This window comes from Pantherophis guttatus, chromosome 3 (assembly GCF_059756535.1).
Source record: "Pantherophis guttatus breed Tessera chromosome 3, ASM5975653v1, whole genome shotgun sequence".
In the NCBI taxonomy this organism is placed as follows: domain Eukaryota; kingdom Metazoa; phylum Chordata; class Lepidosauria; order Squamata; family Colubridae; genus Pantherophis; species Pantherophis guttatus.
The window spans coordinates 80,385,414-80,412,385 of record NC_142065.1 but is presented as its reverse complement, the minus strand read 5'-3'; the positions used below and the strand labels follow the sequence as shown (position 1 = coordinate 80,412,385).

At 37.2% G+C, this 26,972-nt stretch overlaps 1 protein-coding gene across 3 annotated transcripts in view; it reads left to right on the top strand.

Moving 5' to 3' along the window:
- LOC148114644 (uncharacterized) overlaps window positions 1-26,972 on the top strand; it is a 296,681-nt gene that overhangs the window by 6,780 nt on the left and 262,929 nt on the right. For 2 of the 3 annotated variants that reach the window (XM_087889908.1, XM_087889907.1), the window contains exon 2: window positions 25,245-25,366. In XM_087889908.1, the coding sequence (XP_087746034.1) occupies window positions 25,245-25,366 (122 nt within the window). Of the gene's footprint in view, window positions 1-4,524; window positions 4,696-25,244; window positions 25,367-26,972 lie in introns of those variants that run through there. The other variant, XR_015733142.1, reaches the window with a different exon arrangement.

Genomic DNA, 26,972 nt, shown 5'->3' with positions numbered 1-26,972 from the left:
AGTAGTGGATTCAATAAAGCTTTGTGCTACACAGGAACTAACAAGCTGTACGTACTGTATTTTGACAGATTTTTGTGATTTAAGATGATGAATATGATCCACCATGACACTGGATGGCTCTGGTATATTTCTCCTTCCATAAATATTATGGTAGTAGCTGCAATAAGGATTGCAACTCTTCCTTCTTATTCTGAAAAAGAAATGATTACAGCAAATAACATTCTCTGTTAATCACTTTTACCTTCAAGCTATCAGAATTCTGCTAATAATTTATAGGACCCTAGTTATGGTAACTGAAGCTCATATGTTGCTTCTCTTCTCCATTATCCCTATGAATGGATAAATGATTCAGATTAAACACACTACTTGTTAAATTGATTCTTCCTAAGTCTCAGATCAGATGATTGGCTGGAATAAAAATAGAGGCCTTATTTAAATTCCTGAATGCAGGTTTTTTTAAAAAATCAATTTTGCCTCAAGTAACAGACTCGGTGATTTCTTTCCTAATTCTTACCTGTTTCCCTTCCTCCTTCCCTCATCAGATATGAGAAAAGAAATAACTTGTCACTTCTGTTCCCCCCACCACCATATTTTTCTACTTATAATTTTGAATTTCAGCCCTAGATTTCAGCCAGTCAGTATGAGCTCTGCACTTGTAAATCAATCATTCTCAAAATGTATCCACCCTGTCAAAAAAATGATAAGCCATCTCTAGTACTTCTTTTCAATGGGAAGGTGACACTGCAACGCATGTGCCTTTAAATTCTGTTCTATAAATTTAATAGGAGAAGGTTGTATAAAATTAATTGTTTATGGGAGGTAGAGTTCTGTAAATAAGCAGATTTAATAAAATATACTAATAGCAAGTTGTGGTCCAGTGTCAAGACAAACTATGAATTCAAGAGCCATTTGGATTTTTCAATTGAGGCTTAAAAACTGCTTGATTTGAATGTATCACTCAATAAAACTACTTTTAATTCACTTACATCTGAAATTAACATCATAATCATAGGCTAATCTGTAAGACTTGAAAATCTAAACCACATTCCAGCCCTTCTGAGATTTCAGTGCAATTTTGATGCCTCACTCTGTGTACTCTTTACCATTTTTTAAATGTCAAAAATATATTAGTCTCAATTTACATTTTCTGACTCTTCAAGTGATACAAGCAACATATAGATATTAGCATCTATGTGCTTTAAATATACACAGTAGCTAAGTGGCCAAATAAATAGCAGATAAATAACCATTCTTTTTTCAGTTAAATATGTCACATACCAACATTTCTCTTCTGGTGAGGTTCACATAACTAAGGCTTTCAAATCTGACTTGTAAAAATATGGATCACCACCAGAAACAGAGATATCCTTTGTTTCCATCAAGTTGTTGTCTGGATGTTTATAGACCAGATCTGGAGCCCTAGATATAATACTCAAATTAAATTAAAGCAGCAATCATATGCTTTCATATAATGTGTGAATCTTAACAGCTTTTGTTTGTAGTTTAATATGTACGTGAATTAATTTTATTTATTAAACCACAGTTAAAAGAACGATTGATGTAATATAATGTGTAAAGCCTGTTTACTAAATGTCTGACAGTCTTTTTTTTCAGAATAATATATACAGTAAGCTAGTCCAGTTTCTTCTCTGGGGAACATTCCATAACATTTCCTATTCACTTTCTCTACAAACCAACAAGTCAAATGGGTTTAAAATGGTCCTCTTTGAAGCTTTAACTATGTTGTAAAAAACCCATAACCGAATGAAATGAACTAGCATTTTAATTGATGATTAAAACATTATTCAAAGCAAGGCTCCTCAAAGGACAAGTAGGACTGGAAGCAGAGAGAAGTAATTCAGCTGGGCTTCTTTCCATATAAACACCAGAGTCAAAATAAGTGCTTTGTATTATATGAAGGAATTATTAATCTAATGTAATGGAACGTAGTAAGGAGGTGCGTTCCCAGGAGGGAAGAAGTACATCCCAGAGGAACAAGAGGCAATTCAGTCCAAAAAGAGAGTGAAGACAGGACCTGCCTAATAGTTCACAGAGTATAGTAGATGCATATAGCAGAGTGCTCAGTTTGGCAAGATTTTGTCTATAGGTGTGAAAAGATAAATCAGCTTGGAAAAATTGCCATGTATCATTCTTGGTTTGGGGCCTGACACCTGAGTAAGACAGCGTACTGTGGCATTGTGACTATGGTCAGTCTTTTCTTATTATTTCTTATTTAGCTTCTTTATCACAACAATATATGAGGTGTTTGAACATACTATTTTGCTCCTTCAGCAATAAGGCCTGGATCAGTAATATTATGGGTAGGGAAATCTGCTGATAAGTATTAGACATAAGGAGCATATGCACTCACCAAACTCTTGGTTAAGGCTAAGATAAATGTGCATTTTTCTCCTTTTGTTTTCTAATTTTGGGGCAGCCATTTGTTTTAATTGTTTAATGTAATTAATCCTAAATGCAAAATAATATTGATTTAGTTTAATTTTGAATATCTAGCAACTTTGGTGCTTGGATAATAAAATTCTCTGTTTCACAAGCCTCCCTCATGATGTCCTAATCTTAATCCCATTTCCCTGGTTTTGCCCATTCAGTCTTGTGTTTGTCTAGGTAGTGCAAGTTTTAAAGTGATATCCCTCAGGTCTTTGTCTTCAGAAAAGGAAAGCTGAAGATGTGCTTCTGGGAAAGGTTTCCACTATTTTTCTCCCTCTACCTTGTGAAAATCTGCTTCTAACCAGGATTTCCGAATTTAAATTAAATTATTTTTGTAAGAAAGAAGGCTGGATAGGAAGCCATATTAGATGGTTCCACTCTAGTAATCATTCATCAAGGATTAGGAGTCCCCGAACTGACCCCATCTTGTTGGATAATAGCATAGATAAATACTGTGCTAGATATTACATGACCATTGTTCCTAATATTGCTCATGCTGGCTGGGGAATTCTGTGAATTGTAGTTCACATATCTTAAAATTACTGAACATGAAAAATACTGTTCCAGGTAAATGTTAAAAGGTAATAGAATCTTCCCCAAAAGGGAAAAAAAATTAATAATCCTGAATTTCAGAGCTGGGGACAGTTACAGCTGGTGGCTATTTTTTTCACTGAGACCTTCTAAAAAAGATTGAGGCCCGTCTGCTGCTTTTGTGTGAAGTCATTCCTAATTCACATCTGGTTTTTAAGCTTTTGATTTTTCCCTACTTCAGCTGCCCCTTCAACGTATAATCATAAACACAGACTTTGAGGAAAGTGCCTGGTTTCAAGCCTAATAACGTCAGATCAATCAGATCTTTTAAAAACAGGAAGAACCATGATTTGGCAACCAATCAAATGTTCGAAGTTGTCCATGTAGTCAGCATGACAGACAATGAACTTGGGTTAGACTTCACCTTCATATGTACTGGAGGACTGCAAAACTTGCTTGTGGGTTGCATGGAATTGTGCTCATCGCTGAGAAGTTTTTGATTCTAGGGCCATGATGGCGAACCTATGGCATGTGTGCCACAGGTGGCACACATAGGCATATCAGTGGGCACGTGAGCTCAGCTCCGCCAGCTGATTTTCGGGTCTTCTGGGCCCATCAGAAGTAGGGAAACGGGCTGTTTTCAGCCTCCAGAGAACCTCCAGGGGGATAGGGAAGGCCGTTTTTGCCCTCCCCAGACTCCTAGAGAGGCCCTGGAACCAGGTGAGAAAGAAAAACGGGCCTACTGGGCCATCATGTGCCAGGAGCATGGGGAGTGGGGGGGGGGCGTGCGCGTGGGGTCAGGGCAATAAAATAATGGTGTGGGCACACATGATGCGACACCCCCCCCTGCTCCCCCCTCCTGGCACGTGATGGCAAAAAGATTAGCCACTAGCCATCTAGGGTATGTATAGTGTTACCTAAACCTATTTCAAAAGTTATAATTTCAGCCTGATTTAAAAATCTAACCTTCAGTCTGCAAATTCCTTTCAAATAAATTACCTTCTCTATAAAATTCATAATTTTAAAATGTCTCCCATTCTCTTCAGTGCACATCAGTATTGCTTTAATGCATCAATCTATTCCTATATATCTCTAATGCATGTATATGTAAAACTATGGTTTTATTTGTGTGTGTATGTGTAAAAAAAACCTGATTTCCATTCCATTAGTCTCTAGAACATGAATTTAGTCACTATTTTTTTCTTTTTTCTTCAGAGAGAAAGTCCCCATGCTAAGGGGAAGAAAATACTGTAGCTGATTTGTACTTTCACTGGCTATTTGGTTAAATCTGACTAATTCTTTTGATGCCTTTAACTGATTCACTGATTTGTGCATGTACAACATCCAATGGTTTGAAACATATCAGTGATCACTCAGAATCAAATCAATAGGCCAAAGTGGTCTGACTTTTGAAATCAGTTCATTCATTTGAATCAAATTGATTCTCCAGACTGAATTGATGATTCAGCTTGCAGCCGACTTTAATTGCATAGGATTACATAGATTTCCTCTCCTTTATTAATTTGGATGTTGGTTCTTTTCTAGGGCTCTGCAATCTGATCTCCAAAAAGCACTTTAGAACACACTGGAGTGCAAACGTAGCACTTATCTACAACTCCTTAAAGAAGCTGCAACTTTCCCAGGGATTGCATATACAAAAAAAAAAATAAAAAAAAAATCTTTTGGAGACAAATAATCTTTTCCTTCATAATTTTGCTTGATGTTTTAAATGATAAGTTATTTGGCATCAATTTCCTAATACAGAACACCTTCCGTGTATATATTTTTATTTCACATTTCTACCACTATGGTGTTCTTTAATCTGCACTCTTGAAATCCCTTGAATTATTGTACCAGATCTTCTTTTCTTTCCTTGCTTTATTTCCCTTGCATGTCTCTATACTTGCTAGATGCTTGCTGTATTCTTTATGTTTTACACCCTATGATTTGTAGTCTAGTAAAGTTCTACCACTGCTTCTGCTGCCTAATAAATTCTAACAACTTTGTCAAAGGTCCAGTCTATATCTTCTGAATTGTTATTTCATGTGGCTTTGAATCTTTGCCCAACTATAATCCCGTCTCTTTAATTTTCAATCTGTGAGGAATTATTTAAAACATTGTCTTTCTGAATGCCTTTTTAAATACATGTCTATCAAAGCCTCACATTTTTTCTGACGTATAGCTTTTTATATTGTGGTTTAGCTGCATGCTATAAAAGACAATGTTTTTATGCATATTCAACAATACTGCTTCTGAATTTTCTGAACACTTTATCCCAGAATTTAACTTTTATATCCATTTTATCAGTAGTTTATTTTTTATTGTTTTCTTTGCACCCCACTCTGATACCATTAACTATTTCCTAGGTCTTTCCAAATACTAAGATAGTGGCACATTGAAAAGTGCAGGAATACATCAGTAGCCTTTTTTATCTGGATCTTTCCAGACTCACAAAACCATTTTGGAAGTTGCTCTTAGATGTTTTGACATATGTATGTACATAGCTGCTTCGCTGGGCTGGACATGTGCAGAGTTGCATCAAAATCTGGGAGCAGTTCACAAAGCAACCATGTGTGAGTGGTAAAAGACACAGATGCTTTAATGAGTTAAAGATATTGGCTTTACATGTGCTCTATTGTTCGGTATTTACACAGCTCTATCGTTCGGTATTTACTATGTTGGAACAAACAAAATATAAATATTAAAAAGTTATGATATTTATGTAATTACTTATTAAGCACATCTAAATTAGATTAAAGTAACCAAAATATCTTTACAATCCCCAAGGCATGCCACAACTTTTGAGCATCCCTAATGTTTGGAAATTGAAAGCTAAAAAATTTGACATGCCCTAATTATTGCATGATATTCTTTAGAACTAGTTCTTTCTAGAATAAGCTATTGAAATCACTTTCCCTTTCCATGAGTGGGCCATTGTGAATAGGGGAGTTTCTGAGGTCTTTTGCCTTAAATTTTGCATTATTTTTTTTTTCTACAGTAATATTACATTTGACTATTTCAGGAAAGTTTACCTATATTCGTATTTGAACCATATTCATATTCTACATTTGTATTTGTATTCAAATGCATATTTGAATTCATATTTATATTAATCTAAATTAATGAATTAAGTCCATTTGAATGGACTTATTCCAAGGGATTTACTTTCATTTATAGTGTATTTTAGCAACAAAGAAAATAACTCTTTAAGGATGAAGAGTCTAAAATGAAGGAATCATATTCTTCCCTCCCTCCCTCTTCATTCCCCTTTTTTCTTCCTTCCCCTCTTTCCTTCTTTTTCCTTCCTTGCTGTCTTCCCACCTTTCCTTCTTTTTTCTTCCTTGCTCTCTTCCCATCTTCCCTTCTTTTTCTTCGTCTTTCCTCTTTCCCTTTCTCCTTTCCTGTCCCTTCTTGGATGCTCAAATGCAAAAGTGGAAACATGTCTCCTTTTGTTTTGTTTTGCTTTTAGTTTGTTTTGCTATCCCTCTGCCATCAAAAACAGAGGGACTGAGCTCCATGTTCGCTGGCAGAGGCACTGCGGGCTGGTCCTTTGCTGTTTTCAGGGTGGCCCTGGGGTCCAGATTTAAGCACCACCCAGGCTGGATCCAGCCCCCCCGGACCTTGAGTTTGATACCCCTGATGTAGCGTATCTTTCACCTATTGTTGGAAACAAAGCTGTTTTGCAGCCAATTAAGGGAAAAGGCAAGTTGATATTGATACAAATGTTAAATTAGCTACAGTTGCTTCCCATTTGAAGTTTTAGGGCTGGTTATTCCTTGGAATTTGTAGAAGTCAGGAGTTACTTGTTTGAGCAATGGCTAAGTGACGAACAGAAGGATTTGCGATCTATCTATTAGTTTTGCCATCTATCTTTGATAAAATTCTGATGCAGACAGCATGAAGCAGAAATTATAAAAGTGTTTTTTCTGATATTTTATTAATATATGGTTTTAGCTGTGCCCAAATAGGTTTGTAGGAGGGAAGTTGGAGAGGAAATAAATATTTTGTGTGGTTTTTTTTTCCCCAGAAGTTCTGGCATGATTGTAATGAATTCATTTAATTATTTATGTGAGGTATTAATAGATTGCTTCCTATGCTGAAGCAACTTGAAATGGTTTGCAATGAAAACAGCAGCAAAATACATTATAAACAATACATTAAAGTAATTTATGGCAATAGCCATTAAAAACAAACAAACCATAAGGTAGTGTCAGCCCTTTGGGGTAGGCCAGATCAAGAAAAAGAAATAGCTAGGCTATTAAGAATGATCATTATTGTTCAAGTATTATAACATAATCTTCAAAGCAGAGTTTCTCTCTAATCCCAATTTATACCTAACAAAAATAAGGCAGGGTTACTCTTCTTTTTCACACTTTCTCTTCCCGGAAGATTAAGTTTATCTTTTTCTGAAATTCTTTCTATATGTTGGTTTCTCCTTTCCCCTATTCCTAGAGTAAATCCTACATTCCATCAAACATAGGGAGATTAAAAATTGTAATAGTATGCTGAAAATGTATTCTTGAGACAAAGAGTTGAATTTTCCAAAACCACCACAAAGAGGTCATAATATGTAATACCTGAATTTCGATGGGTAGAGCATTTGAGAGCACTACCAGAAAGACTGCCTACAAACAGCTGTTAAATGAAATCCAGTGGTTCTTGGTTCTTGAATTAGAGCCTCCCTCTCATGATTGAGCAGACAGCTTTCAGACTGAAGTCAATTAGATGGCAATTAGAGGGTATTCTGGTATGAAGTAGTTTGAGGGTCTTTGTGTTATAATGAAAACCTTGGACCTTGCTCAGTTGCTAATTGGTGCAGACACCAGTGGGAGGTCAACATTGGCAAGAAGGCAAACAGAGTGTTGTGATACAAGAGTGGGGCTTTAATTGTGATCTTGTCTTCTGTATTGCTAACTATTTTGGCTCCCTCCCCCGCCCCCCAACATACACACAAACACATGTACACATACATACAGGCTCCATGGATTACTCTAGCACAAACTCGATTTCATTGAGGGCCACATCAGGGTTGTGTTTGACTTTGGGGGGCCAGAGTGGGCATGGTCAGCTCGACATCACTCATGTCAGGGTGGTGGCCTGAGCACTCTGCCAGTGAAAATGGGCTCTCAAGCTCCGTTTTCAGCTGCAATGGCTTCCTGCAACCTTCTGCCAGTGAAAACAGAGCTCAGGAGGGCCACCCATAGCCCTCACGAGCTCTGTTTTCGGCTGCAACGGCATTCTACAACTCTCTGCCAGCAAACATGGAGCTCAGGAGGGCCACCCCCGGTGCTCCTGAGCTCTTTTTTCACTGGAAGAGGCACCACGGACTAGTCCTTTGCTGTTTTCAGGGCGGTCCTGCTGGCTGATATAAGCACTCCCCAGGCCTTGAGTTTGACACCTCTACTTTTCGGAGGTGATCATTCTCATTTGATTAGGCAAATGTAAATTAAAATCGCTGTGGAGTGATTTCTCCAAAAACCTTAATTTGAGAAACTGCTTATGGGGTGTGTGTGTGTGTGTGTGTGTGTGTGTGTGTTTTGGTAGAATGTGCCATATTATATGCTGGAGGTTACATCAGACTGAATCATCTTTGATTCCCAGCCTCAACTCCCAGTTAAAATATTTGGGTATTTCCGCTCTTTTAATGTACCATTCAAAGATAATTGGTCAAAAGTGTTCTACCACTTTTTTCAAAGGGAATTGACAGAAAGAATAGATTTTCTTGATAATCCCTTTAAAATTAAAATTCAACACAGATACATTATGGTTCAAGGGCATTAAGGCCTTATTGAACCCAGTTAAAGCTGAGAGATAGAAAGAACAGCTGCAACGACATAGCTAACTTCCTTCAGAAAACTTCCATATTGCCACTATTGATGAGAGAAATCCCAGAAGGTCAGAGGTCACTTTAGTTCTGATAATATCACCATTTTTATGTGAATGTTTTGTGATTTAGACCAGGCTTTCCAAAAATTCCGATAGCTGAGGCACACTCTTTAAAGTTAAAAATCTGACACAGATTGAATGTTCACTTCCAAAAATACTAGAATATGGTATCTCTTTCTAACAGTAATGCCTCATAAATGTTTCTGGTTTCCTGGTTTATCAGGGACAGTTTGCCTTTGGTGAATTGTCATTTTGCTAGCCTGATAAATCCATGTATCTGTTTGTCTTCATGTATAGCTTCTGTGCGGTGCTCAAAATGCTACTAGGTTAAATGGTGCGAATAACTTGCTTTCTTTGTCTTTTTTCTTAAGTTTCAGCCTGAAGGCTATCCCACGTTAAATCCCTGAGTTGTAGGATGGAATTGTCTTTTCTGTAGTGGAAATCTATGTAAAGGTGCACACATAGATATAGTACTGTTTGCTGGTTCGCACTCTGCAGCTGTGGTGATTTGTTTTGAACTGTTGATGGCAGGCTTTACAAAAATTCTGTTTTTCTCTTATTTATTTTTTACTGAAAAAAAAATCTTATCAGCTTTCAAAGCTATGCACTATAATTGGACAGTAAATGAATGAAGTGTATACTGGGCAAGAGAAGGCATTTGACAGTGATGGAATGGTAGGGGTGTCTCAGATAATCTTTGATGTTCCACTAGAGGACACCAGAGATGTCCTCTTGTTACACCCATGACATTTAGGAGCTGGTTACTTCTACTGAACCCCTGCCTATGTGTAGGTAATCCAAGTTACTATATGCTGGGCATGGAAATTCACCAGTCAATACTGCTGAGAAGGAGATTTTCCTAGCAACTCTTTAGATGAGCCTTTAATTATTTCATTAGCATACTTCTCAGTGTGTCTAGTTACTCCCCGAATCCCTAATAGTGAGTCTTTGTGCATAATTGGGGGTGATTGCCTTACAGAGTACACTGCAACTTATATAAAGTTCTCTTCCAAAGGTTCATCAATTTTGCATACCCATGTGTTGGCTTTTCTCGCACCGAGGGGATAAAAAAAAGCCTTCTTTCTAAATTTTAGCTAAGACTAAAAATTATGTTAAAGAAACACATTTGTGTGAGACTGTAGAATCAGATCATCCTAATTAGTGTAAATGGAACATTATTGGGTTGTGGAAAGTGACTTCAATTGTCTGAACAAAGTGGTTTATGCTGTGCAGGTAATATGGTTCTCTTTAATAAAGTGAAGAAACAACACACAGTTCTCTTTGAAGAGATGCTTCTGGTCATTGTAAAGTCTTGTCTGTCATTTTCCATAAGGTAGAAGCTTCTTTTACCCTACTACTGTAGCTTTGTTGCAGGAGGCCTTGAAATAAAACACCAATACCAATTTACTTCGCTTTTTAAAATAAGAGTGTCTCTTGCTTTCCAGAACAGTTTGCACAAACATCATCAATACTCATTCTTGGATTTGCAAAGGCATAATATACATATATGCAATTATAAATATATGCAGTTTCTTCCTCTAGAGTAGGCTAAGTAGGTTTGTTTTCACACAAGAAGGAAAACGTTTTGTGAGTTTGCTTTAATTTTGTGCAAAACTCACCATTCCAGGGATGGAACTTTCTAAGGAACAACAAACTATTCTATTTTTCTTCCAGGTGACATTGATTATGATGTTTCAGAGAAAACCTGCTAGATTTCTAGAGGTAAATCTTCTGGAAGAAGTAGTTCCTGATGTTCCACATTTGGTCTGAATCTCAAACCACTTCCTGTTTTGAGAGACTACTTTCAGAAAAGTACAGAATTATGTCCATAATGGCTGCATTCAGTATCTTCCAGATTACAAAAAAAAAAAAAGCATCTGGTTTTATATATCATCCTGACTGTTGAACTTTGCACACCCAAAGTCAAGAAGAGAAAGCAAACTAGGGAAGTGTAAGGTGGTGGATTTATTGTTGTCTAGCATTAGTTCTCAAAAGCACTGGCAGAAATGAACATGCTTGATAGCCACGGAGATCTGGCTGACAGGTGAGAAGGAGAAGATCAAATGTCTTGCTTGGAAACAATAGGTTGTAGATAGGAACATTTTTGAGGGAAAGAGAATATCCTGCATGTTGCGTTGTAAAACTGCATTGCAAGGTTTACATTATTGTACATTTGTGGGGCAGGCAAGGGTGGGTGATTGTTGCTGTAGAGAAGGTGTGCTAGAGTTGAAAGAACAAATATGAACCATGTGGAAGTCTCTTACTCATTAATCCATATTCCACCAAAGAAAGAGTGTCAATCCCTTTGTTCAGGAAAAAGCCAGAAATAAGAACTGGCTTTATTGAATCAACCTCTTCAATAGCAATCTGAGAGGTTTACCAGCCAGTGCTTAATATAATTTGCAGCTTACAAGTATATACGGTATATTTTACAGCACACCGTAGGACATGTATATGAATGCCTTAATTGACTAAGTGATGCAATTAACTGATCAATGGCTTAAGTGTATAATAAGTATATATGGTACATTTGGAACATACGGTGACAGGCATGAATGCTTTAATTGAGTAGCTGGTGCAATTAACTGATCAATGGCTTAAGTGCATATTAAGTATAGAGGTGTGTTAATCAAAGAGTCCAATTTTCTGAATTTTCCTGTTCCTCCACTTTCCTAATTCCGTTCTTTATATACCAGCAACCCTTACAATCCACCTATTCAATCAATGTAGGTGGAGAGCAGAGAACAGAGAAGACATTTGTTTGCTTACAGCTGGAACATTAGAAAAGCAGAATGTTGCTGGCTTGTCTTTTTCATTTTACAGAAAAAAGAGGCAGCTTAACTGTATTGAGTGGAGTAAACCCTCTGAAGAGTACAAAGTTGTTGTGTTTGGGGTTTTGTTTTGTTTTTTTGTTTCTGGCAGAAGATTGAAATTTTCAAGCCGTGCCATTGAATCATTTAGCTAGAACAATGAAGTGGATCACATACACCTTCAATCTATAGACCAGTATAGCATTTCCAGGAAAAAAAAGAGGCAGTATTTGAGTCTAATTCAGGGAATCCCTCATGGTCAGACATTTTGATGCTATGGAATCCTCATAGGTTTGAAACTTTACAGTGTGCCTAAGAAATGCGATTGACAAAAAGAGGAAAAAATATTGCATGCTGGAAAGATTATCTCAATTCATGCTTGATTTTAAGGTCAGTGTGGGATTGACTTGCTCTAGTTTTACAGGTAGTCCCTAATTTATGACAGCTTCAAAACAAGGGCTTTACAGCTCCTAAAGCAGTGATCCCTAACCTTTCTGGCTCTGTAGACTGGCGATGGCAGCAGCAGCAGCAGCAGTGGGAAACATGGTTGGTTGGAAAGATGGTTCTGCGCAAGCTTTGCAAGTTCGTCTGCTTATCCAGTGCTTCTGCAACCTGGTTCCCATCAGGCCGTAGGCCAGTACCAGGCCATGGCCCAGGGGTTGTGGACCCTGCCCTAAAGCACCCCCAGCTGTCGTAAATGTTCACACCGCCCCCCAGTCACATGACCACATTTCAAGTGCTTGACAACCGATTTGTATTTTACAACTGGTTGCCAAGTCCCCTGTGATCGCATGATTGTCATTTGCAATATTCTCTGCCGGCTTCCCAAGAAAGTCAGTGGTGAAGCTGGCAGGGAAGGTTTCAAGCGGAGAGGATGGGGGATTTGAGGTCTGTTTCCGCAGTGCACTGAGGGACCTATAAACATTCAAGGAATGGAATTCAAATGTGGCAAAATTGCTAGTAAATGCCAACCTTCTGAGCCATTCAGAATGCTGCCTTTCACTAGCATTTGTGGAGAGGGAAATGCCAGTGCCAGCCTTCTGAATTTTTTTTTTTTAATTTGATTTATATGCCGCCCTTCTCCGGAGATTCAGGGCGGCTTACAATGCGCTAAGCAATAGCCTTCATTCTTTTGTATATTTATACAAAGTCAGCTTATTGCCCCCACAACTGGGTCCTCAATTTACCTACCTTAGAAAGGATGGAAGACTGAGTCAACCTTGAGCCTTGGCGAGATTCGAACCTGCAGTAATTGCAGCAGCTGGTCTTAATAACCAGCTTAATAACAGGGTGCCTTAGACCACTGTACTACCAAGGCTCTTTTCAGAAGAGAAGAAATTCTCTTCCAAATCTTCACTTATACTAAATTCTGCAAATGTGATGGCATATTTGGGGACGTTGTTCATTGGAAAGATTTCCTACAGAAAATCAAACATTTACAAATCTTTTCTTCAAGATACTAAAATCTTCTGGAAGAAAGAAGGTTAACTATCCTTTGGTTTCTCTGCGTAAACACTCCCTCCCAATGCAATGAATTGGATTACATTATCTTCTCCCAGCAAAGTCACTTGGACAGGAGATATTAGGAACTGTAATCCGACACATTAAGATACTTGCCAAAGAAAGTAGTTTCATACTTCTATTTTACAAATGGTATTTATTTAATGTTAATGAATACTAGAATAATACTTCCAAGGTTTTCTTGCAGGACTATTTCAATTTCATATCAGTGTGTATGCTATGCTTATTTCTATTAATTCTCTCTCTCTCTCTCTCTCTCTCTCTCTCTCTCTCTCTCTCTCTCTCTCTCTCTCTCTCTCTCTCTGTGTGTGTGTGTGTGTGTGTGTGTGTATAAACACATTTAAAATTGTTAAGTTTCATTGTGCAGTACTTTGGAATGTCATTGGGATTATTTATTCAATTTTTCTAATTGTATAAATACCCTTGGTCAGACCCGGCCACACATATTATAGGAATTTGTTCAGGATTTTACCTTTTTAAAGAAATGACCGAACAATGATAGGGCAACATGTCCTTCATGAGTATTAACAGCCAAACGATAGTGCTTTCAAGGCTGGCATGGCCTACTTCTCCACTGGCAAGATGCATAAATCATCAACTGTTAGGGGACTGAGTCATACAGTAGGGAATCCAAAGCTCATAGCCTACGTTTGTGGCACATTCTATTTTATGTACATGTATGTGTGTTCTTAAATGCATAGAACTGAATAAATATGGCATGAAACAGAATATTGGATAATTTATGTCTTTATCATATATAATAATTTTCCAATATTTCATATAAAAGTTTCCATCATCGAGATGCAATTTATCTAACTGTATAATTTTCCTTTCTGTGAGGTCCTTGTGCAGTAATCTATTCAAGCACCTATTATTACAAGGGACAGAGAGTGAATGGAAATTCATCTATAGATTAATATAATGAAAACCAAAGTACTTGACCACTGGTGTTATTCCGATGGAACCATATACCAAAATATGGATAATCAGATGCTTCCAGTAGACCAATGATCCCCCAGGCAACCCTTTTACCCTTTTTCTGGATGTCCATCCTAATTTTCCATGGAAAATTCCGTAAATTAAAGATGGTTTCTATGATACATAAGCCTATTTAAAAAAACAACAAAAAAGAGGCTACAAATTTTCAGCCTCGTCTAGCTTAGTGTCATAGCATGACTTCCTTGTACCCTAAAGGCCTTCAATGTTTGAGCTAATTGTAAAAGAAAGTGGCCCTCAGTTACAAGAAAAGTAACTTGGCATGATCCAGGCATTAATAATCATGGAAAAACAACTGTAACCTTGAAGATTTTCCCAAATTTAAATTTAGATTATTTTGGAAGCCATATTCCTGAGACTTCATAGAGAATATTTTAACATACAGTATTTGGATGGGGCAACGACTTGAAAGAGATGCTCAAGAATTCAGCCTTTTCAATGGACAAGAACAACCCTAATCTGCTACCCTTGATTTGGAGTCAGTCATGCAACCTTGTATACCCAAAACATAATAAAACCCAAGCATTTCCTATCATCTTTTCAAGAAGAGCACGTGATTCTCTTTCATGGCTACTTATACATGAAGAATATATATTTTAACTGAGGGAAAAAGATACCTCCCTTTGAGGTAGGCCAGGTCAGGAAACAAGCATCACATGCTACTTTAGGCTATAGTAACAGAGTTTTGAAAGCCTGACAGAAGGTCTTTTTCACTTTGTCTCGCACCAAAGACAGTCAAGGTGGCGCAATCTTGAGCTTCTTTCTCACCCTTTCCTGTACTAAGTTCATATTTTCTAGGCTAAGGTCGAGTTTTCCTAATGGCTGCCACATTTTTTTTCAAGGTTATTCCAATATTCCTCTAAAATACTAATGAGAAAGTGTTCATGAAGCCCTTTCCTACTATAGTTCCTTCCCTTTTTTTCAAAGTGAACCTTTTTTATCCTTTGAGAAGGAGGGAATAACAACTAATATGTAGCATTTTTGTCACACGCTCACTTAGTCCCTTCAAGGCTTTTAAAGTGGTCTGCTTGAAAATCTCATTTTATTTGCAAAGAAGTTATGAAGAAGCAAGCAATATACTTGTGTACCAAACCCAACTGCATGAGGGAGTGGGAGGAGGGTTGAAAGGGGGTTATAATCACAGTCTCTTTTTTCCCCTTCATTTTTCTTGAGAAAGACAGGAAATTGAGATTGCTTTATAAAATTAAAAATAAAGAACTTGGCTCCGAGGTGATGGTTCAGTGCAAAACCATACTTACCTGTGCCTCTTCACTTGTTGTTTTCATACTACAGCATTCAACTGTTGTGTTTCCAATCACTCTTGAGAGGTTTTAGTTGGGCCCTAGTACCTCCTGGTTCCTTCTTTGCACTGACATGATTAAATAGTGGAGTGTGCAGAGTACATAATATGTTGGTGCAGAGGGGAGGAGGGAGAATGTGCTTCTTTGTCAAGAGTTCACTGGAAACATCTGTTCAATCACTGAGAGGCCAAAAAGGCAAGAATAATTTGAGGAAGGGGGAAACAAAGCAATCGAGAAGTTAACACAATGCAGCATACTGTTAACCTTTGAAACACTAGTGAAATGAAGATACCGTTGGCATTAGAAATCAGGCAAAGCAGATGGGGAAAAATGGGACATGTCATTTATCCTTTTATAAGGATATGAGATTTTGGGCTGCAAGAAATCTGGAAAATCAGTGGATAGCACCAAAAAGTTAGAGTTTTAGGTATATTTTGCTGCTATCTAGGAGCACATGCAATTTTTACAGATGATCTTAATCATGTCATGAAAAAAGGAAAGCTCAATTGTTGTGTTCAAACACTATGCTTGAGTTATATAATTTATATGGTAACATTGGCCGGTGGAAACAGTTCTGTCAAAGTCTATATAAGGGCACAGAGATGTCTACACCTAACCTGGAAATGAGTTTAGAAAGTATGCAACAACTCAACAATGTATTGAACATCTGAAGTTGGAAACCACCAATGTGGCATATTAAGAATCCAATTAAGACAAGTATGTTTTTAAAGTGTTGTACCAATCTCTGCAGTTTGGCATTTTAGTTATACGTAAGATGCTGAAAAGGAATTATCTGTGGGTTTTCTCTTGAATTTCTGGATTAGCAAAATTAGTTCTACAGATGCTAAAATGGGGTGAAATTACTTAGTAATCATTCTCTGGGCACTTACAAGCTGTCAGTGTGCATCTATTTTAAAAGACATTCAGTAAGCTTCAGAGTTGCATTCAAAGTCATGTTTTTATAGTTTGTTCTATATTCTGAACACAAGAACTCTCTGCAAACAGAAAGCAGACTGAAAAATCTGCAGTGAAGATTGCTGGCTTTATTTCAGCCTGAAGTTTGCATGATAACAAGCCCTATGTAAGCACCAGAGAATAAGTATAATGAAATGTGACTGGAACAACATTTTTAACTTTGAAAATGTTTTGATTTGTCAGGCTATCCCATATATCATCATATTGTTCGGTGAAAGATTCAGCTATAACAGTTTCATTATAGATAACCAGCTAGGACTTTGAAGTAGATTGGTGATACCTCACTGACATGTAGACAATTCCATTTAAAGTAGATCTTGTCCAGGAAAGGAAATGCCAAGAGGCACAGCTTCTTTGTTATGGCTCCAGTTCTATGAAAAAGAAATTAGACTTGACCCATTAATGCCACTTTCCAAAACTGATTAAACCCAGCTCTTTGCCTGGTGGATAAGAGGACTCCATCTGCTGGCTATGTTATGATACTCTTGTTATTTTATAAATGCATTTAAGTATTCATTATTAAATTAAATTTTAATTTAATTTAAATTAATTAAATTCTTAATGTACATTTGTAAAATGTATAAATATATGGTGTAGGTGCGTGATGTAAATCACTGGGGGTGCCTTGTAAAACACTGCAATATATAACAGTAAATACATAAATAAAGCCTGAAAAAAATGTTAATGGGAAATATAACATTCCTGCAGCTCCTATCCTGATACTTTGGTCTCAGAGTATGTTCAAGAGCCATGTTGGAAGAAGGTAGCAAAATAGGCAAGTTAAAATAATTGCAGAACTGTAATCCAGATGTTTACCAGGCAGGTCATGCCAAATATTTGCAGTGAACAGGATATGGTATACATTTATTTGAGGTCCAGTTCAGAATCCTTATTGTCCATTTCAGTGTTCAACCACACAACTTTGTTGTTAGTTATTTGTAAGACATGTCTAAATTCCCATTCTATAATATATTAGCCATTCTTTTAAGAGTAATATTTTAAGAATTCCACAATATTTAATGCTTATCTGTTTCTTCTACCTAAATTTTCCCTCAATTCTGCTGTTAAAATTGTTAAGAAGAATTTGTTAGATCATTGTATAGCTAAACAAAGATTTCGTTTCTCTGTATAAATTCAAGCTAAAGTTAGTGGTATATGGTTTAATTCAGAAATAATGTTAATAAATACTGAACAAGGATTTTTCTTTAAAAAAAAAATCTTGGAGCGTTTTAGACAGAATATTAGATGCTAAATCTGAAAGTGGTTGTAATAGCATCCAAATTGATTTGCCTTCCATTCAGTCCCACTTGAAAATATATAATCAGTTAAGTATTGGTTAATAAGGATGAGACTAAGTAAATTCTAAGAGAGTCATCTTCAAAATATTTAATTGCAATAATGTATGCAATGTGGCATCCAAACTTTATTGGGGTTCTCTTAAAGGCACTTTATTAATCCTAATATATTCCCTGTTTCATGAAACCTAAATTCTAATTCCATCTTGATAAAACAAGTTAGATGACCCTCTAGAAACTACTAGTAATAAAATAGAGCCTACGAGATAGGCATGTAACAGTAATCTGCAATGCATTTTTAGACAGGACTCAACAATGTCGGAGCTGCCAAAATGTATTCTGTAGAGGCACAAATTAGGGGCACAGAACATATTTGTCTAGTATTTGTGGTTTGTTGCTCAAAAAAATGATCAAAGAAGAAAATATTTTAGACAAATGCGTTGAAAATTAGAGTATCTATTTTGAAAAGCTAAATTCAAAGATTTGAATGTCAAACCAAGGTGAAGGTGTCCCTTGAATTGACCTTGGTAATTTCATGGACATGCCTGTGTAGCAGAGGTGGGTTTCAGCAGGTTCTGACCAGTTCTGGAGAACCGGTAGCAGAAATTTTGAGTAGTTCGGAGAACCGGTAGTAACATTTCTGACTGGCCCCACCCCCATCTATTCTCTGCCTCCTAAATCCCAGCTGATGGGGAGGAAATGGGGATTTTGCGGTAACCTTCCCCTGGGTTGGGGAGGGAATGGGGATTTTACAGTATCTTTCCCCTGGAGTGGGGTGGGAATGGAGATTTTACAGTATCATTCCCCTGCCACGCCCACCAAGCCACTCCCAACAATCATGTCACTCCCACCAAGCCACACCCACAGAACCGGTAGTAAAAAATTCTGAAACTCACCACTGTTGTGTAGGGTATATTTTTTTTAAAAAAAAATTATTATGGTTTACCACCCTTTCCTTCTCGAATGTTTTTGCCTTTCCAGTCTCATCCACTGCCTTGTTTTTTTCCTGTGAGTTGCTCATCCAGGCACAACACCAAACACAACCCTGTCCTTCCATTGATTAAAAAATAAAGCCACGGAACACAAGACGATATCAATAGTGGGTCAATGACATGCCCTCCATTGAGAATGATCTACACAACTTTATCAGTGGCATAATCTGGACGATCAGTGAATAATACAAATTAGTGCTGTTGCTCTTGATGCTCCAACATCTGGTATTGAAACATAAATCTAAGGCTTAACCACACCGCCTGGTCACCTAGTCCCTATTTTCTTTTTTGAAGGCAATAATGGATAACATTACTCTTTATTCACTTTGTTTCATTGCAAAAGCAACTACAAGGTGTGTTTTCCTGCTGTAGTTTTAAAATATTTGGTTGGGTTGGGTTTACTTCCTTATAAGCTAACTTTAGAAGTTTATTGAGGAAGAAATGTCCCCTCAATTCATTTTCAAAGCATTTCCTGAAGAAAGTTTTTGATGCCTTGTTATAATGATATATCAATAGCACAGTGGTTAAAGTCAGTGGTAAAATCTGAATCAGTTTGCTACCGGTTCACTAGCCGTGCATGCTTGCTGTGCGCCAAGTGTGTGCATGCACAGTTCACACCAAATATGTGCAGTACACGCCAAAAGGAGGCTTGGGAAGGTAAGTAGAACAGCGGGGGGGGGGATCAGCTGTGGTGCGCAATCTTAGGAACCTTAAAAAAAACTTTTTAAAAGCATTTTTTACTACTGATTCGGGTGAATAGGTAGTAAAAAATGCTTTTAAAAAGTAGAAAAAGGTTCCGACGATCGCAGCTGTGCCGCGCGATCTTCGGAACCTTTTTTAAAAACTTTTTTAAAGCCTTTTTTTAACTACATATTCACCTGAACCGGTAGTAAGAAAATGCTTTAAAAAAGTAAAAAAAAAAAGGTTCCGATGATCACATGGCACTGCTGTGATCTTGGGAATCTTTTTTAAACCTTCTTTAAGAATTTTATTACTACCGGTTCAGGTGAATAGGTAGTAAAAAAAAAAAGGCTTTAAAAATGTAAAAAAAAGGCTCGGACGATCACAGCTGTGCTGCGCGATCATCCGAGCCTTTTTTTTTTTACTTTTTTAAAGCATTTTTTAACTATCTGTTTGCCTGAACCGGTAGTAAAAAAATGCTTAAAAAGAAAAAAAAAAGTTCCGACGATCAGCTGAACGACACCCAATTGTTGGAACTTTTTTTTTTACATTTTTTTACTACCAGTTCGGCGAACCAGTAGCATTTTTTACTGGCAAACTGGCCCAAACCAGTAGCATTTCACCCCTGGTTAGACTGCTTATTTTGCATGCAGGATATTTCTGCTTGAAACTCAACAAAAAGAAACTCATTTTTCTGCAGCTTTTTTTTTAAAAAAATAAGTCATTTCATTTGTTTCTGCAGTCACTTGAGATAATAGGAGACAGTTTTGAAGGCATGTCATATTTCAGATGAACAAATATCACCCAGGTTTTAGCAATTATATTCAGAGGTGGTATTCAGCAGGTTCTGATCAGTTCTGGAAAACCGGTAGCGGAAATTTTGAGTAGTTCGGAGAACCGGTAAATACCACGTCTGACTGGCCCCACCCCATCTATTCTCTGCCTCCCGAGTCCCAGCTGATCCGGAGGGAATGGAGATTTTACAGTATCCTTCCCCTGCCATGCCCACCAAGCCACGCCCACCAAGCCACACCCACAGAACCGGTAGCAAAATAAATTGAATCCCACCACTGATTATATTGCCATGGTTAGTGTTAATATTAGAAAATATTTTAAAAATAGAAAATGTTTTAAAATATTTTTAATCATCCAATAATGAATTTGTGCATGAGCAGTCTTTTAATTCCTACCTTTTTTAAAGCAATTTAACTTTTGTTTTATTTGAATCCCACCAGCTGGGTATACTCTTTAAATTACATGGTTTAAAAGATCTACTTTGGTTCATGTCACTTCTATACAGGCTGAGTCAAAAAAGACTTCCTTTCGGTTTCCTAAACACAGTTTTATGCAGATTTTGGATATGTGCATTCCCTTAAAAATCACATATAGCATGTGCAGGGTTTTTTTTAATGAACCAACTAATTCTAGTGCATTCGTCTATTCTATTCTATTCTAAAGTCAAAGACTAACAAGAGCCTTGGTGGCGCAACAGACTAAAGCACTGTTAAGTAACACCAGCTGCCTGCAATTATTGCAAGTTCAAATCTCACCAGGCTCAAGGTTGACTCAGCCTTCCATCCTTTCGAGGTAGGTAAAATGAGGACCCGGGTTGTGGGGGCAATAAGCTGACTTTGTATAAAATAAAACACCACTTGGGGGAGGGGGCAAAAAAAAAAGCCCTGCTATGCAGGTATATACAAAAGTATGAAGGCTATTGCTTAACGCATTGTAAGCAGCCCTGAGTCTCCGGAAAAGGGCGGCATATAAATCGAACCAATAAATAAATAAATAAATAAATAAATAAATAAATAAATAAATAAATAAATAAATAAATAAATAAATAAATAAATAACTGCATTCCAATCCATTGATTAGTCTCAACTATGCAAATTAGGTTGTTGGTAGTTTATAAAAATATGGACTAATACAATTCTTCATTGCAGTTATTAGCTGATAATAGATTGGTTCTTAACTGGTTGAGTTGATCAACCTGAAATGTGTCTTTCATTTCTTGAAAATTAAAAAAAAAATCTGAAAGAACAAGAGAGCAAGAGTTTCATTATTTAATCCTTGAAGTGTGTGTATGTGTTTATACTCTAAGAAAACTACAAAATTGGAAGTTCAGGTGAAAAATACTGCATCCTGAGGCTATTTTAATTTACATATCCAGTCCTTACTCAGCAGAATACTATAAAAAGCAAAACTAGAGTCAGGTCACATTTTGCTGTTTTTGAACAATTTGTCATATATATTAAACTCTAGTATGCTTTTTCTCTATCAGACACCTGGTATTATTATTCTTTTTCTACTGCATTACTAAAAACATGCATTTGACTTGCAAGTGAAATAGCAATCAACGTGCATGACAATCTTGTTTTCTCAATACAAATATAGGAATGAATGGATTATTATTTCTTCTGTCACTTTGTAAATGTCAGATTGTGTTTTTTGTATAAAATTTGTTAGACCAGATTAAGGTCCATTACATGTACAATTCACTTTTCCTATAATAGCCAGCAAGTTTCTCTGGAAAACTTATAAATACAGCAAAAAGGGTGCTCAGTATTAGGCATACATAATAATAACCTTTATTGTCATTGTATATATATATATACAACAAAATTGATTTAGCCTCTACTAGTGCAATCCATAACAAAATGCAAAACTACATGAATAATATAGAAAATGGTCCTTATATAAGTAATTAGGGAGAAACCAGTCATATGTTTCCATGAACTATATGCTATATATACTACAGTATATACTTACTACTAACCATAATAAAAGTAGCTTGGCTGACATTAGACTGTCAGGGTTATTTACAAATTAACATAGTCAGGGAAAATCCTTTCTTATGGCCAATTTAAAGCCTTATCTATCTAGTCTCTAAATTGGCAGAATTTTATACCAGCTTAACACTTGTTGGGCCCATTGATGATTCCTGTTCTGCCCAGGTTCAGAGCTGGCGAATAAAGATATACTTATTTCTGATGTATGGAGTACACCAATGCCAGAAATTGTTGGATTCTTCTGGCTTTGTAGAGGAGGAGTTCTACACCAACCAACAGATGTGGAGAAACATCTACCAATCAATCCACTTAACATGGGAAGGGGGGAATTTTGACAGATGCCTAAACTGATGCCAAACTTTCTAAATTGCTATAATTATTTCACATGGATTGATCTCCTTTTAGGGAGAGGATCAGCAGTACAGGTAGTCCTCAATTTACGGCCACAATTGAGCCCAAAATTTTTGTTGTTCAGTGAGACATTTAAGAGAGTTTCGCCCCATTTTACAACCTTTCTTGCCACGGTTGTTAAGTGAATTACTGCAGTGATTAAGTTAGTAACATGTTTTGTTAAGTGATTCTGGCTTCCCCCTTGACTTTGCCTGTAGTTCTCAAAAGCTGATCACATGACCCTGGGACACTGCAACCGTCATAAATATGAGTCAGTTGCCAGCCTTCTGAATTTTGACCATGGGGATGCTGCAATGGTTGTAAGTGTGAAAAATGGTCAGAAGCAGTGGTGGGACTTCGGGAGAACCGGTTGTTAACTTTCTGAGCAGTTTGGCAAACTGGTTGTTGGAAGAAATCATTAGGGCAGAGAACTGGTTGTTAAATTACTTGAATCCCACCAACGGTCATAAGTCACTTTTTTCAGTCACATTGTAACTTTGAACGGTCACTAAATGAACTGTTGTGAATCAAGGACTGCCTGTACTATTATATAAATACCATATTTTAAGCATTATTTTGAATATCATTTTTATTTCATTTAAGTACTACAGCTAAGGGGATTCACCTATGCACACTTTCACTGATATTTCAAGAACAAAGTGAAGGGAAATTTGTCAGAGGATGCACTAATTCCCCTCACCTCCAGAAAATGTTAAATCACAGTGTTAGAATAGAATAACAGAGTTGGAAGGGACCTTGGAGGTCTTCTAGTCCAACTGCCTGCCCAGGCAGGAAACCCTACACCACTTCAGATAAATGGTTATCCAATCTCTTCTTTAAAACTTCCAGTGTTGGAGCATTCACAACTTCTGGACACAAGTTGTTCCACTGATTAATTGTTCTGTCAGGAAATTTCTCCTTAGTTCTAAATTGCTTCTCTCCTTGATTAGTTTCCATCCATTGCTTCTTGTTCTACCCTCAAGTGCTTTGAAGAATAGTTTAACTCCCTCTTCTTTGTGGCAACCCCTGAGATATTGGAACACTGCTATCATGTCTCCCCTAGTCCTTCTTTTCATTAAACTAGACATACCCAGTTCCTGCAACCGTTCTTCATATGTTTTAGCCTCCAGTCCTCTAATCATCTTTGTTGCTCTTCTCTGCACTCTTTCTAGAATCTCCACATCTTTTTTACATCGTGGCAACCAAAACTGAATGCAATATTCCAAGTGTGGCCTTACCAAGGCATTATAAAATGGTATTAACACTTCACGTGATCTTGAGTCTATCGCTCTGTTTATGCAGCCCAGAACTGTGTTGGCTTTTTGGGCAGCTGCTGCACACTGCTGGCTCATATCTAAAAGGTTGTCCACTAGGACTCCAAGATCCTTCTCACAATTACTGCTATTGAGTAAGGTACCACATATACAGTACCTGTGTTCAAGCCTTCATGGTTTTCTAACTGCAACATGGAATGCATCAGGGTTTGGAACAAAAATGAGATGTCAGCAATGGTGGTATAAAAATGGTCGCAGCTGTTCTGGGCCATGGCTTGCCAAAATTGGCATGAGAGGACCCAAGTATTCAAAAAACGGATTCAATAATTAGGGCCAGTTCTGTCAACCAACCCTGTGTGTACAGTATGCTGATCGGAATAAAGTAGTCTCCCCACTCGATGAATAGTGTTTTTATGTCTTGGGTATTTAATAGGTGTACTATTTCTTAATTTGGACCATCGCAGCCTAGTGTCTGAAGGAGAATACAGAAGATGTGGACTGATATTAAAGGCCAGAATAATTGTCTCTTTTCTTATTTCATTATATATCAGTTGGTGAGAATGGCAGTCACCTTCAGTTATGAGATGTATCAGTGAGTTGCTTTGCTGCTTCTTTTACATGAATCAGAATATATACTGTCTATACACAGCAGTTAACCATACCTTCCCTCTATGTTTAGCTTACTTGGAAGCTATTTATCACTGTTCCCTGGTTGGATGTAGTTGGATGTAATTCATTGTTTAACTCCATAAAGTTTGTTCATATTTCACTTTACTAAGTCTAGATTTGATTGTCCGATGCAACATATGTATTGTTCAGGGCCCACACCAACAACTCTCATACTCAGAGTAGGAGTAAAGAATTTTAGCCCTGGAGCTTTCAAGGTCCTTTATGAGATGAGATCTCATAAAGGAATATAGAACTGTATTATTAGAACTGAGATATTTCTTGTGATTTAATGATTGGGTAGTAAAAGCGAAAGAATATCATTTGCAGTCGAACATTGCAAAGGGAGTTGGCTGATATTAATGTTTTACTATCTTTCTTTAAAGAAATACAAATACACAAGACACATTTTTATAAGGAGCTTTTCAAAGGACCTAAATATATGATTGCTGACATTTTGCCTCTAAGGACCGTTTTGAACATATTATCTCCAGAACATTGCTCCAGTCTGACTGTTTAAAATATAATAAGTTGGGAAAACTCCCTTCAATCTGTTTTCAATTGCAGATCATGGCACTTTCATCCAACAATTTGAGAGATAACTTTTAATTACAATAATATGAACCACATGGGCAGTTGATTGATGCAAACCTGATGTGTTCTCTTACTTTATTAATCTTTTTAATTAGAGTCAAAAGAATGTTTTATCTGCCGGGAAGGAGATGAGATGGGCCGTGACGGTCTGCTGCACTTCTGTGACTGCAAAAATCTCTTTGCTCACCAGAAATGTCTTTTAACTTGGATACAAAAGGTAAGAGAACTGATGTAGAAACTGGGCTTCCAATTTTGCATCTTCAGTCTTATATTCTTTCAGTGAAACATCTATGTGTCACCATTGTATTATAAATAAAAGTGCGGTAAGACTTCATTGGGTGTTTTTTCAATTGTATTGGATGGATATTGTTTTTCAGAAACCTTCAGAAAGGGTAAAATTCTCACAGTCATCTACTACAAACCATGATGATGAAAAACATGGCGAAACATGCATTGTGATGTCAGATGCAAACCCCAGCCTTTTTTTAAAGATTTACTGTATTTCCTGATGTTCTATACAAGTATTAAATCATGTGGGTTGTCCAACTTATTTTAAATTTAGTGTATTGTGTGAATGCAGCCAACACATATTTTTTTTCCTAAATTGCCATCAGATTTGGTTAAGTTAGAGATACTTCTCAGAGCTGCAGATTTATCTGTGTTGGAACCAGAAACTAGTATTTTCATTGATTTAGTCCAAAAATCAGAGGGGTTCTTGCAACCATGCAAAACCATGTTATAATGTCTGCAACCTGAAAACTTTGCTGACTTTTGATCACTTTTTGTATATTTAAGAACAAAGATTTTTTTTCTAATTCTCAGGGTTTAAATATTGGTACAAATAAATATTTATTTTTTTTAGGTGGACATTAAGTATCAATGACATGAAAGTGACACCAAAATAGCCAAACATGTATCCTGACATCACAATGCAAGCTCCATCTTTTTGTACATGCGCCACGATATTTTACTCAAGAATGTAAGGAGTGGGAGTTTGTGTAAACATATTGACACACATTTCATCACTATGTACATATTACGCACATTTCATCACTTGGCCCTTGTGGACCCCATAGATCTGTGAAGAACCTAACAACGCTGCACTTATATTTACAAGCTATCTTGAATAATTTATTAGTACTTAGATTCTCCTGGATTCTAAAATTTTGAAGTGTTATGGAATTCAGTAACAAGATAAAACATGGGGATATTAGGCTGGTGTCTTCGGCTTCGTGCTTGTGCGAGGAAAGCGTGATCGGAGCTGCCGTCTCTTTATAAATACTGGTGGGGAGGTGTGGGGTGCTGGCTTTGTTGCTGTGAGCGGGTTGGTTGCCTGTGTTATTACATCTTGATTAGTTGATGCAAACCCCAGCCTTTTTTTAAAGATTTACTGTATTGATGGAGTTGATGTTTGCAGATTAGTCGGCTGTTTTGTAACATCCTGTGTGGGTGAGGTCCTTGATGCGTGCCCATTAGTCTTTTGTGTTTTAACGATCTGGCTAATGGGCTGTGTGTTAACATCCTGAGTTCTAGTGTTGTGATATCCTGAGTTTTTTGATGTAATGTCCTGAGCAGATGGCTGTGATGCCACATCCGGGGCTTGGTTTGGCTCCAAGTTTGAGGTCTTGCCATGTGTTCATGGCGTGTGTCAGTTTGCTTTGTGTGGGGATCAGAGGGGGGTGCAGCAGCTGGTGATGCCACCCTGGTCTGGCTTCTGGATGGTGGTTGTATTTCGTCTATGGGATGGGTTTCGGTTTGAATCTGGTGAGGATGATTGGTGGTGGTGTCATGTGTTATCTTGGGTCCAGTGTTAATCTTCGTGG